Raw genomic sequence first — 12,902 nt, 5'->3', positions numbered from 1 at the left:
CAGCCTTGTTCTCTGCCTGGAGAAAATATGAATTTGAAATGGCACGTGGTTTATGCTGGGAAAGTTGAGATCAGTTGTTGTTATTGTTGCTTTGAGCAACTGACATTACTTAATATATAAAATCTGTTGATTGGGATGTGTATCATGTCAGAAATGTATCCTAAACCAGTGTTTCCCAACCTTCCAACCTTTTTGGAGGGATGTTCCCTACTCAGACATAGTTTTAAAAAGCATGATGAAAGAAAACTATCCAGCCTTTCCTAATTAAAAAAAAAATCAAAGATTAGAGAAAAATCGCAAAAAAGAAAAACATAAATTGTGTAATAGAATATATTTATTTTCCAATCTAGAAAGTAAATTTTGACACCAGGTTAGGAACCACTTCCCTAGGCCAAATTGCAACTTATATTGATCCATCTTTTTTAACATCATTGAAGACTGCCTAGGTCAGCAAATGGAGTGAAGATAACGGATGAGTAATGGACCACAGACAGAATGGCATTTACCATTAATCAAAGTCTTTTCAAGCCCGAGTGCATCTAAACAACACATTTTGTACATTCTTTTTTGCTCCCTTATATTGACATGCATTTTACCGGCTCAGGGTTTTTAGTTGTGATAAACTCTAAGCACATAAAATCAATGACGCCACACTGACTGTTGTCACCATATCCCACTTCTTGATGTGTCACTGCTTTTATCCATGTGTGGCCTTTTGATTCTGTAAGTTTTTTTTCCTGGCTTTTTGCTGAGGTGGGCACACATTGCATAACAGTATGTGGTAATCCGCGAGGCTTTACGCTGACAGCCTATTGAGTGTTGATGGCTGACAGTAAGCCTATTTCATGTAGGAATGTGGCTGCGTTAGAGTCCTCTGCAGTCAGCGCCATCACACAATGCACAGCTCTGAGACTCTATAGTATTAGCTGCAACAGGACCTAACAGAGGTTTTGTAGACACATGCAAGAAAAGCAACAATGACTATGATAAAGAAGCATGTGATGAAGCAGCAGACAGATGGGCAGAGAGGAGAGGGAGGAGAGGAAGAGGGAGTTGGTGGAAAGTCAAGAAGAAATAAAGAGAAACAGGTGGAGGAGAGGAGTGACTGTCCTTCCTGCTCCTCCCTGTCATTGAGAGGACAGAAAAACCTGGCCTGTAATGAAATAACTGCGCCTGTCTCTCCTCCTTTAGACAGCTAAGCCAGGACAGATGATGCGAGCAGAAAAGCTCTTGTATTTCATGTATTTGAATGCATTCATGTATTTGTCTCATGTATTCATCATTAAATAGCCTTATCTTTAGTTTCACTTGCTTGAAATCAAACTGTTGCCTCATGGAGGAAAACAAACCAGAGATGAAACCATCCCATACAGATTATTGGCTTCTGGTTTTCACAAAGTCCTGTACTGGGATCAATACAGAGAGCTGTTTGACAATGACACCGTCTGTCCTGATAAACTGCAGCCTGGCTGAAAACTTACAAGCATATACTTGTCACTGAGAAGTGAGCCAATAACAGGTTGTAAGATTCACACTCATAGCTGCCACTGCACTGCTTGCCTTAGTGGGCTTACAGACAACAGATGCAAAAGATGACAATAATTGTGAATGAATTATCAGCATTGTTTGTAAAAGTATAGAGTGACTACACACAATATAGTAGCATATATATATATATAAGCTACTGTAGTGTAAGCAATGGCAATACTCTGACATTGCTCATGTATTACACAGATGTATACCCCCCCCCCCCTCTCTCAGCCACAAGACGCCACTGTTGCTATGGGATCAAAAACATGTGGATGGATGCCGCATGTGATGCTGAGATGGGTTACTTACATGGGTGGACTGCACTCTCCGCCAGTGTCCCAGCCCACAGCAATACATCAAGACATCCAGTTGCGGGAAAGAGGAAGGGACAGGCCGATGGAGCCTCCGGGGCGGGTCGTCTCAGGACAGGCTCACACACAGGATCTTCATCGCACAGGTGAGCCACCTGATCGCCACCTCTTCAGGGAGATCCAGGAGGGAAAATCTCTTATGTCCACAGGTTCTCTCAGGGGAGGATCACTTCTGGCTGATCCCTCTCATAAGTTATGTCCCCAGATGAGTTCAGGTGATCCGGACGCCAAACATCTCACAGCATCTTCAAAGTCCTGCTCTCTTTCCCGTGGACCAGTCTGATGTGCAGAGAAGTATGTGTGCGTGAGGTTCGTATGTCTTCTTGTGTTAGCGAGTGTACTCACCTCATGTCAGAAGGACAGGTGGTTCATTTGCCACCCTGTGTTTATCTCCCCTCCCTCTACCACACCTCACCTCTCTCTCTATCCCGACTCACCCTGTCTGAAAACCTCCCCTCCAGCCTCCCCCGGCTTAAGCCCCCCGAATAGTCTTGTTCCAAAAACTAAATGTCATTTTCTTTTCTGTGGTGCCTCTCAGTGCTCTCTAGTCTGTCAGATGGATCCAATCAGAGCTTGCATCACTCCACATCCGTCTTGCTTGTATCCCTGTCTATCCCTCCCTTGTAAGCCCACCCTGGGAGTCCAGATTTTCAGTTTCTGTGCGACTCCTCTTTTCTTCCTCCTCAAAAATCCCAGCTCTATAGCTCCTCCTCCAGATCTCTCACTCCGCCACGCTGCTTCCCTCTATCAGGGGTGCTCTCTCATCAGGAGCGTTCTTGCTTACCTGAGTCACTCTTTGCACTCCTGTTGTGACCGTGTATGCACGTGTGTGTGTGTGTGTGTGTGTGTGTGTGTGTGTGTGTGCGTAGGCTGCAGCTGAAGCTCACCCTCTCTCTGTTGCCATGCTAGAGCAGGTAACATTCGGCAAGCGCAGGAGACACACAGCCTGAATTCAAATGCGCCTCCAGCCTCTCAGATTTACAAAGCCTCCACCCCTCCTTAACAGCAACCCCCCCATCTCCCCTCCTCCTCCATTATCTGCCCCCCCACCCCCCCCATCTCATTCTCCTCATCCCTGTCCACAATGCCTGCTCCCTCTCCCTCCACTCTTGCTTCTTTTTGTGTCATTTCTACCCTCTGCTGCCATACTGTTGCTTGTTTTTCATGTTACATTGATAGTGGAATGAGGAGGCACTGGGGGGTAATTCTGCTTCTGCTCATTACTGCATTTCTGTCTATAATTGATCTCCTCATTAAATAAGTGAAGAAAATCTGTGAAATTATTTCCAAAAGAAATCAACTTGTTTTCTAAAAGCACAGATGAGTGTCTGTCATCTTGTTTTAGACTACATTGAATCTTTTTAGGCAAGAAGACTAAGACTCAACAGCCACTGTAGCGGCTCTTTGAGGCTGTACCTGTGCACGGTGATGCATTGACCAGAGTGCTAACATCAGCATGCTAAAATGCTCACAATGACAATGTTTGCATGTAAATGTTTAGCAAGTAATGTTGACACCGTCTTAGTCAAACAAATTACAGCTGAGCCTGAAGTATTGGACAGTTAAAATGTTGACCTGATGAAAAGTTAAAATGTTAACAAGGTTGCTATAAAACCAAACCAAATTTCACGGCAATCTGTCTATTCATTTTTAAGACATTTTACCTGCCAGTGGCTCTGGAGGAAAAGTCCGACTAAAATAAAATAACTGCGATTCATCCTCTGGGGACCCTGAATGTCTGTTTGTTTGCACCAATATTTCACAGATAGGTGAAAAACTTTGACCTGCTGGTGTGGCGAGATTAAAAGTCAGGGGATCCCCAACATCTTTATGATACATCCTCTGGGCACCACGGATATCTGTACAAAATGGCATGTCAATCTATCTGATAGTTGTTGAGATGTTTAATCAAAAATCAAATCAGCCTCTGGGTGGCAGTAGAGGAAATGTCTGACATCGTAAATAAGGTTTAATCCTATTTTGAACATAAATGTCTGCACAACCTTTCACTTCCAATCCATCCAATAATTATTGAGATATTTTAGTCTGGACCAAAGACTGAAGTAAATCAATCCACCGACAGCACAACATTGCTTCCCCAGGAGTCACACAAAGAGCGTGGCTAGAGATAAACTTTGCAGAAGATTACAATTTTAATATTTAAAGTTTTTAAATACTCCAAAAAGAGTTATGTTGGTGGTTAGTCAAAAAAAATGTCCAACATTGGTAGTTGAGCTTGATAAGTTTTGGACTCATGATCTCAGAATATCTAAAATCCTGGCTATGGCCCTGGCATCTATCTGTATGTTCAAAGATAAAGGCAGGTTGCTGTATTTCTGTACTATCAATTTTAGAAAACACTTCAAATAAGTTGATTAATGTGATTAAATTAGTGATGAGCATCTAAGTAATCCTACTGAATTGGCAGATTTGTTTGACCTGTTTTAATAAAATTAGACTCTGACTCAATTTAAAATTTTTGCATCCTGAATATGAAGTTAAAACTGGATGAATCAATGCTAAGCTTCTCTAAGCATGCATGAACAGTTCATTTTATGAAAAGAAGGAAAGAAAGAAATGAAAGCCTTTGCCTCAGAGAACTCTTTATAGTTCGTGGATCTTACAGACTTAGATAAGGAGGAATAGATGCAGGCTGTTGCTTTTTCCTTTGATCATACTTTTCAGAGCATTCATTCTGTGTCACGGGAAAAAAAAAAAGTGCTCACACTGCCAACATTACTGTAAAATGGCCACAGTAACTCAAGCTGCACTAATGCTTTCTTGAAGATTATAGTATGAATCATTAAGGAGGAGGATGATCATGGCTGTGGGGAAATTAAGGGAAGTTAATTTTAGTTTTCATACCAGTAAATGAAAGCAGGCCAGCTCTGGTCCCTCTTTATGAATTACAGCTGCTTGTCTAGTGTCCTGTCACTGGCCGTGTACATCATTAATAAACGCATTTAACAAATCTTTCCATTCAGTGTGGCAACGGCGATTCACCCAATTTATCACCATAGATGCACAAGGATGGTTTCTGCTATCTTTGAAATTCCTTCATGTTTTCCCTTTATTTTTGGGGAGAGACATGACCCACCAACTCGGCAATTCCCTTAAACAGTTTGTCCTGCAGCCCTGGCTCATCCATCAGACGGACAAAGACTAAGTGCTCCATGGGGTATAATTCTGTCAGACGTGTCCTGGTGGAGGACTACCGATTATATACCAGCATCTCTCTGTGGTGTCACTGTGGCATCCTTTATTGATACAGCCATATACAACGCCCAAGGTTACAATTCAGTGAGGCATATTGCCATGAAAACACACACACAGACACACACACAGACAGACAGACAGACAAACAGACAAACACAGTGCCTGAAGGCAAAAGATGAGGATCAGATGCTGCTTTGAGTGAGTTAGAAGAGGCAAGACGAGATAAAAAAGAAAATACAGTATAGCCATCTGCTGGTTCTGCGATAGAGGGGAATATATGCTGAAGACGAAAATTGCAACTGAACTGTTTTTGTTTGTGTCTCAGATCAAACAAATTTGTTGTGGCAAAATCTTGTAGTCTGCACAAGCCCATAATACATAACGTTACCTAGTTTACTCAGTGGCAGCTGTTAAAAAAATGTAAATGTATTCAGTCATAGATACTTTTCATATTCTAAGTGCCTTGGTAAAGATATTATTGATGTTGATTTTTCTTATTTAACTCATTGTTCCATAAGGTATGCCACCTTAAATGAATGAAGTGAAATAAAATGGCAATTCAGTCAGAATGAAGACTAGGGTGAGTTTTTATACATTGTTTAAAATAAAGAGATGTTTTAATTTAATTAGTTAAAGGAAGCATACGCTTTTTTTTTTATTGGTAACTGTGTGTTTGAAGTAATAATACCCAATAAAAAATTAATTTACATAGCACTTATTTATATGGCAATATTTATCAATAAAAGCATCACCCCAGACTGATTCAAGGGTTTCCAGATCTCCACTGACCATAGAACCGCCACTGCTGCAAAGTCAGGTTATAATTCTCTGTGGTCACATTATAAATATTAAGTAAATTAAAGTAAATTAAAATATTGTCAAAATGTTTACACCTGAGTTAACACAGAGGTTATTTATTTAACATAGTTAATGTTTGAAATGGTTTAGAAGCTTTTGTTTACAACAAATGTGGGTTTTTTTCATTACTTTTTGTAGTATGTTAGCAGTACAGATTTTTTTTTTTTTTTTAAATGTAGCAGGTAACATAAAATTAAGTATCAATAAATACATTTGGATTAAAAAAAATGACAACTGGCTTACTGTACACTCCACCTACACACCTTTTTTGTTTGAAATCCAGAATAATTTTTTTTTACACTTTGATTTGGATGAATGGCCTCATAATACATTTGCAGCCATTACATTTCAAAGCGTGTTCTTCTTGATCATCAGTACCAGCTCCATGTCAGCTCCACGTTTCTCAGGTGCTGCTCCCTACACAAAAATACACCAACTGTTCCAACAGTCCACAATCAAAGTGGATCATTCATAAACATAATGCGCCACTCCTCCTCAAAACATGCTCTGCCTTCTGAAAATCCTCAGCCTAGTCAGCAATGTAAAGTAGATAAAAGTCAGGCTCACCAGCACATTTTTCAATGTGTACAACACAGGAGTTACATAACCAAACACAACAATCAGAGTGACCCGGATGATGAAGAAAGGAAGGTCCTGCAGAGCAACTCCAGCAGAAGACAATAACGGATTGTGAGGAGTGATGACCATGCGGAGAGTAGACACGAAGGCGAGGATGTAGACAGGAAACACCCAGGCCGAGTAGAAGACTGTCGGCTCTCCTGCCACTCTTACCATCTCCACAGTGTCGAGCCAGAACAGAAAACTATCCACAAACACCTCTGACCTTCCGTCCCTCCTCAACAGGAAGCTCAGAGAACCCGAGTAGGATCGTTGGCGTGGCGATGAGGAGTACAGGTAGGCAGTGCCGGGTGCTCGTGAGCTGAGTGTCGAGCGGCTGGGTGAGCCAGCGAGGTCCTGCCATCTGCCTGAGGTGCTGCCATTCCTGGCCTCTGGGTGGCCCTGGGTTGAACCAATGTGGTCTTCATCAGGATGCAGCTGGCCTGTTACGGTGGTCACCTGTTCCAGGTAGGTGAGGACGGGGCCTGGCATGTCAAAGTCAGAATCCAGGCTGCCTGCTGCAAATGAGCACACACACAACATCAGCTGTTACATACTGTGTATGACAGGGATTATGGTTAGCCTACACTCCAGCCAATGTCAAGATCATTGGTATATTTTATACAGAGAGGTGTTTGTGTTATTTAGTGTACCCTCCTTCATATAAATGGGTTGGATAAAATAATAGAAACACCAATAACACAATGCAGTTTAACAGCACCACAAATTTAAACGTTCAAAATGGTCATTAAGTTGAATCAACACCTCTCTGAATAGAAAGTGAACTTCATCTTCATGAAGGTCAGATTTATTGCAGGACTGTTGTATTAGACTGCATTAGCTTTAGCTAGCTGTACCTAATAAACTGACAACGTAATGTACAGCTGTGTACATCATGACTATATAGAGCTACTTCAGCTGTGCTCTTTAACATATAGAGCCAGAGAACAAGCAAATACTCAACCTTATTATGCCTTTCTTATAAAGTTCTTGGTCATTTGTTTAGCTCTCTTTTTTACATAAACATATAGATGTCTCATTAAAGAGGCTTCAGCGTATTGAAAATACGTGTTTTAGGCACATTTGGGGGGGTACTTTTCAAAGTGGTTGTTTTAAAATGATGCTGTAGGATTGTATTGGAGAGGCACATATAGGTATACTGTATATCTGGACTATCAGGGCTGGATTGGCCTGCTAGGGCGCCCCAGGGAAAAAGGGAGCTGTGGGTCTCTATTGAATCCACCCCATACCAAACGTCCCCCAAACTCGAATTGCCCAAGGTCCCAGAAACCAACCTGTAAGTCTACACTACCATGTAGACATAATACTAACTGAAACATTAAAAGGTGTCATGTTTTCAATTGTGCTTCAGTGTTTGCCAAATACATTTGTAATTATCCAAAGTAATTGCCACACAGAAATCTTAGGGCCCACAGTTGCCCATTGCATTAGCAGACTTAGTGACTAGTGATTGATAAGAAACTGACCAAATGTTGGTATGGTCAACTAATACCGCCGGCGCCTACAGTATGATAGAGAAATGAGTCCAGCTGAATCATTACAGGTATCCATTTGATCTCACAGAACAAAAAAATGCAGGACATATACACACTTCAACATCATTTAAATTGTAATAATGCAAACGACTTCAAAACTTACATTGTCCGACGAGCCTGCAGTGGCGAATCCTCTCTATGACATCCACACAGATGAGGGAAAAAAGTACCAAGGAAACAGGCAACTCAATGAAATGGTCGATTCTGTGTCCTCTGTCCACCTGCACCTACAGTACAGTGCAACCGGTAACAACAAACAAACAAAATAAATGTGAATTGAATAGTAAAAAGAACCGATCTGCCACTGAGAAATCATGAGGAACGAAGCAGGAAAAAACTGAATCGAAACCCTTTCATCAAGTCATTTGGCTGGACCGAGAAAGAGGAGCCAAGTTTTATGAAGCCATCTGATTTTATCACCCCATCATTATGGACATTAAGATGCTGCTGAATGCCCTTAAACAAGATGAAGACATATTGGATGTATGAATATGTCTGACAAGTTTTTGTGTGGTCAGATGCTCTTATTTATGTCCTTGCTTATCCTGGAATAAAAGACATTTTTCATCAATTTTTTTTGTTTTTGTTTAGAGTGGTGGATGGTATTAAAGTTTGAGTTAATGACCAACTTGTTATGTTCACTGTGGGTTACTGAATACCAACAGAGAGTACAGGCATGTGACGGTGGACACTTACAATTATGATGGTGCCAAAGTCCCTCTCGGTACACGGTAAGAAAATATTTGGAAGCAAAATCTCAAGAGACTGAAGCATTGGTAACCAGCAATCTTCTTTCTCTGTGGTACAATGTGCCGTGTCAACCATCACTCAGCGAATAATAATAGTGCGCTAAACACATTCTCTTACACAAGGGGGGTCATAAAACGAGCTTGTGCCACAAACGTTTACAACAAATATGCCTGTTCAAGGACCCCGTCAGAGCATGAAAGAACTAAACATCAACAAGTGCTTCTCTGTGACAAGAACAATCAGTCTTGATGACTTTACCTTGGAGCTGGCTATTAAAATAGCAAAGCACGGTAATGTACACAGGATGAGATACGCTAGTGCTGTTGGTCTCCTGAAAAACAAAATAGCATGTGTTTAGTTCACATTTGAATAACAATCATTTCAGTATAATGAATAATTGTTCCTTTTTTTTTATAGAAGTGCTGATCCTATTCTCAATGTATATACTATACTGCATTTAATCTATCTTGTCAGGCCTACATTCATTTTATGCTACTTAATACTTACAAATACTGCACTTTTTACCCATGAGATTTATCGGACATCTATTAGTAGTTACTTTGTAGATTGTCTGCTATCTCCTGATGTCAGGCTTTATCCCAACAACCAGTGAAAAGTGTGGACACACTTTCCCATTCATTTGAATGGGAAAGTGTGTCCAAACATTTGACAGGTACTGTACATCCGTTGAGCCAGTCTACTTTGTAGATTAAGTAGTTGGAATTATAGGGGACAAAGCAGTATCTAGCTAAAGTTGGCTAACATTAGCCACCATAAGCTACTGGTCATGCACGTTATAACTGGCTGGCTGTAGTACTAAAACCCCTCAGAAGAGTGCACACAAAACATACGAAATATGATGCTTTGTTAAAGATTAAACATCAAAACAGTAGTTAAGATTAGATCCATATCAACCAGCTACAATGCCAACTCCATTCTGCATCATGGGCACTTTTACTTGAGCTACACTTAAGTATATTTGTCTGAAAAATTCAGGACTTATAAGGAACAAGGTATTTACACATTGTAATATTGCTACTTTGTTTGTCCTTTCACTACTGCATTGTTATTCAAGTGTTTTTCTCTTTAGGCCAAAATCCCAAATGTGCCTCAAAGGGTTTGTTTTCTATCCAAACAGCTGTACTCACCACTGTGTGATCTCTGAGATAAACCTCTGCCGCTTCAGAATGAGATATTTCAGAGGAACCCACACCAGCAGGGTCACAGAAGTCACATAGGCAATAGAGGCTGCCACCACTAGCCAGTAGGCTGTTAGATCCCGTTCTCTCACATCATGTATGAGGCTGGCAAACCGCTCCATAATCACAAAGATGGGTACGATAAGGGCCGCAAGCTGCAGAACCTCATACAGGACGAGCTTAACCGTCTTCCCCGAGGGCATGGTCCCTGAAAACCAGTTGCTGGTCTGAACTTGGAAGGAAAGACTTCGACAATCATCTCCCACAAAATGAGCCGGTCGAGCCGTTGGACTCTGCACACTGACATTGCTTACACTGCACTGAGGCTGTATTCTTTTATTGCTGAGGTAATGAGGTGGTCACGCTCGCCTTTTTATGGGCTCACAAAAAAAAAAAAAAAAACTCCCATCCCATAATTTCAAGGACAAAATTACACTCAGCCGACTGCTGAAATGTTCACAAGTTCTTGATTACATTGAAACCCATGTCTGTTTTAACAAATGTTATTTTAGATCATGTGTCAAACTCAAGGCCCGGGGGCCAAATCCAGCCCCTTGTAAATTTTGATTTGGCCTGCATTTCAATTTAGGTTTACAGCAAATTTTGGCACAACTAGTTGTGCACCACACCAAAAAAGTGTGAGACTTTGAGACCAAGAATTCCCCACAAAAGCAGAGTTTTTTTTATATTTAGGCTGTGAAACAGGTTGTGAGTCGGCTTGGTGGCAGCTGCTTCTAAAAATATGTTTGTTTTTCATGACTTGCTAAACTCTATGATGGCTAAGAAACTTTTTAAAACTGTATGGGAGAAAGCTATATGAGACATGCAATAATACAAAGTTAATTGACTTTTTTTTTTTTTTTAAATAAAAGCATGTCCTTAAACTCAAGATGTCTGGCCCTTATTGTGCTCGTCATTTCCAGTGTGGCCCTTAGTGAAATTGTCTTTGGCTCCTAACCCCCCGCCACCCCCACACCACACACACACACACACTTGAGTAAAGCAGCGTGGCGGAGTGAGAGATACTGGAGGAGTAGCTATAGAGTTGGGACTTTTGAGGAAGAGTCGCCGCACAGAAACTGATAATCTGGACTCCCAGGGTGGGCTTACAAGGGAGGGATAGACAGGGAAACAAGCAAGACGGATGTGGAGTGATGCAAGCTCTGATTGGATAAATCTGACAGACTAGAGAGCAACTTCAAAAGAAAATAGTGTCCATGTAATTTCAGGGTCTTTAAAATCTCCTGACTTTGCCTCTCATCAGTTGAACTCTTTGAAGTTAAATATAACGAAATAAAAGGTATTTTATATGTATTTCATGCATCTGCAAGTGCTCTAAAAACAAGACAAGGCCATTCATATTATTCTGTACATTTGGCCTGGTTTTATTGTGAATACCAATTAATAAGTATGGTTAAAAGAATACATACAAACATCAGGATACAAGTTCAGACATAACCTTTACAATAATGAGGTTTTAAAACTTAAACAGGCAGCATCTCACTCCTGTGCAATAAAGTTACATCGGGGCTGCAGTCCAACGCTATGGTGCAATAAGATTTTACATTTGGATGATGTGTGATGATTAACTGGCTCCTGGTCCTGTGGTCCCAGAATAGCTGCTATTTTTTTTATATATTTGATATTTTCAGCCCTCTTTGATCCAACAGATTAACACTATTTCACTCTTGCACTTAGTTAAAGGCAGCAAATATTTCTTATCTTTCAAATCAAGTATGTTAATGATAAAATCAAGTTCTGGAGAATTAAATGGCTTCACGTATGCAAAGTCCCCAGTACCAAGGCTCAAGTTGTGGGTTGTCTTGTATTCTTACGGTGGCACCGAGGAGCACAATTATAGTATCTCAAGAGAAATTGAAATGACACAAATATAACACACCAATTTGTCCCGCAACTGGAAAATCTACTTCATATTTAAAACTGCTTCATAATTCCTTCATGTAGCATCGTTCAATATCAGACAACGGATAAATAATTTCCCTGTTTCATCGGTGTTTTTGCAATCCAGTCAGTATTCTTCAACATCAACTTTTCCCCAAAGACTTTGAACACGTAGAAGCCATGGAAGAGTATGTAAAGTACAAAATGACAAGTAGACTTTCTACAATATTTCAACTTAAAAGGGTCACGGTTACTTTCAGCGAAACCTTGAGAAAGAGGGGTTTTACAAATCCCGACTGTGCATTCCAGAATCATAAAACTGTATTTCAGTTCTGCTTCAGGTAGAATTTGTTTTAGTGTTAGACAGCTCTGAGAAAAGGACAAGTTTGAAATACATGGGGAGGTTAGATCAGTTTTTCACATTACCATCCATTTAACCCTACAGTACAATAAGCATGTATCAAACACTGAGAAAACGTTCTCATGTGAGCGACTTAAATATACAACTAAGTTAGGCAGAATATCACATATTATGCTTTTCTCTGAATACATACATCCTGCACTGCTTCTTCATATAAAATAGCATAACAATAATCAAAACATAAATTAAAATGCACTACAAAAAAAATAACATAGTATTCACGTTTTAACACTGACTAAAGAGATGCTTTAAAGACACTGGGGCAGTTTAGTTTGCCCTTTAGTAGCCGAGTCTGTAGTATGTTAGTACAGCCCCAGAATAGAGACAAAGCAGACCCTACATCCACCAACAAGGATCAAGAGCTGCTCATTTTGAAAAGGAAAACTCTGCAGTATGATGTTAAGAGTCAATCTTTAGAAAAGAATCAAAAGAAAAATCTTGTTATCTGGTGGTTTTTTTCTTCACGTTTCTCTCTTTGGCT

At 40.5% G+C, this 12,902-nt stretch overlaps 1 protein-coding gene across 1 annotated transcript; it reads right to left on the bottom strand.

The window, feature by feature from the left end:
* Positions 1-6,096: 6,096 nt before the first annotated feature.
* On the bottom strand, positions 6,097-10,485 carry tmem236 (transmembrane protein 236). Its single transcript, XM_028594043.1, has 4 exons — positions 10,048-10,485; positions 9,158-9,230; positions 8,253-8,376; positions 6,097-7,111 (listed from the first exon to the last, which is right to left on the bottom strand). The coding sequence occupies exons 1-4, from the start codon at positions 10,299-10,301 to the stop codon at positions 6,471-6,473; spliced, it is 1,092 nt and encodes a 363-aa protein (XP_028449844.1). The 5' UTR covers positions 10,302-10,485; the 3' UTR covers positions 6,097-6,470.
* Positions 10,486-12,902: the final 2,417 nt, after the last annotated feature.

Source organism: Perca flavescens, chromosome 12 (assembly GCF_004354835.1).
Source record: "Perca flavescens isolate YP-PL-M2 chromosome 12, PFLA_1.0, whole genome shotgun sequence".
Classification (NCBI taxonomy): domain Eukaryota; kingdom Metazoa; phylum Chordata; class Actinopteri; order Perciformes; family Percidae; genus Perca; species Perca flavescens.
This window is presented reverse-complemented; position numbering and strand designations above follow the sequence as displayed.

Bases quoted from the DNA above. Each gene is read 5' to 3' on its own strand.
- tmem236 (XM_028594043.1), bottom strand. From the start codon at position 10,301: ATGCCCTCGGGGAAGACGGTTAAGCTCGTCCTGTATGAGGTTCTGCAG. The intron at 9,231-10,047 runs GTGAGTACAGCT...TTTGTTTTTCAG, and splicing joins ATCTCAGAGATCACACAGTG to GAGACCAACAGCACTAGCGT. The intron at 7,112-8,252 runs GTAAGTTTTGAA...GCTCATTTGCAG, and splicing joins CTGCAGGCTCGTCGGACAAT to CAGGCAGCCTGGATTCTGAC.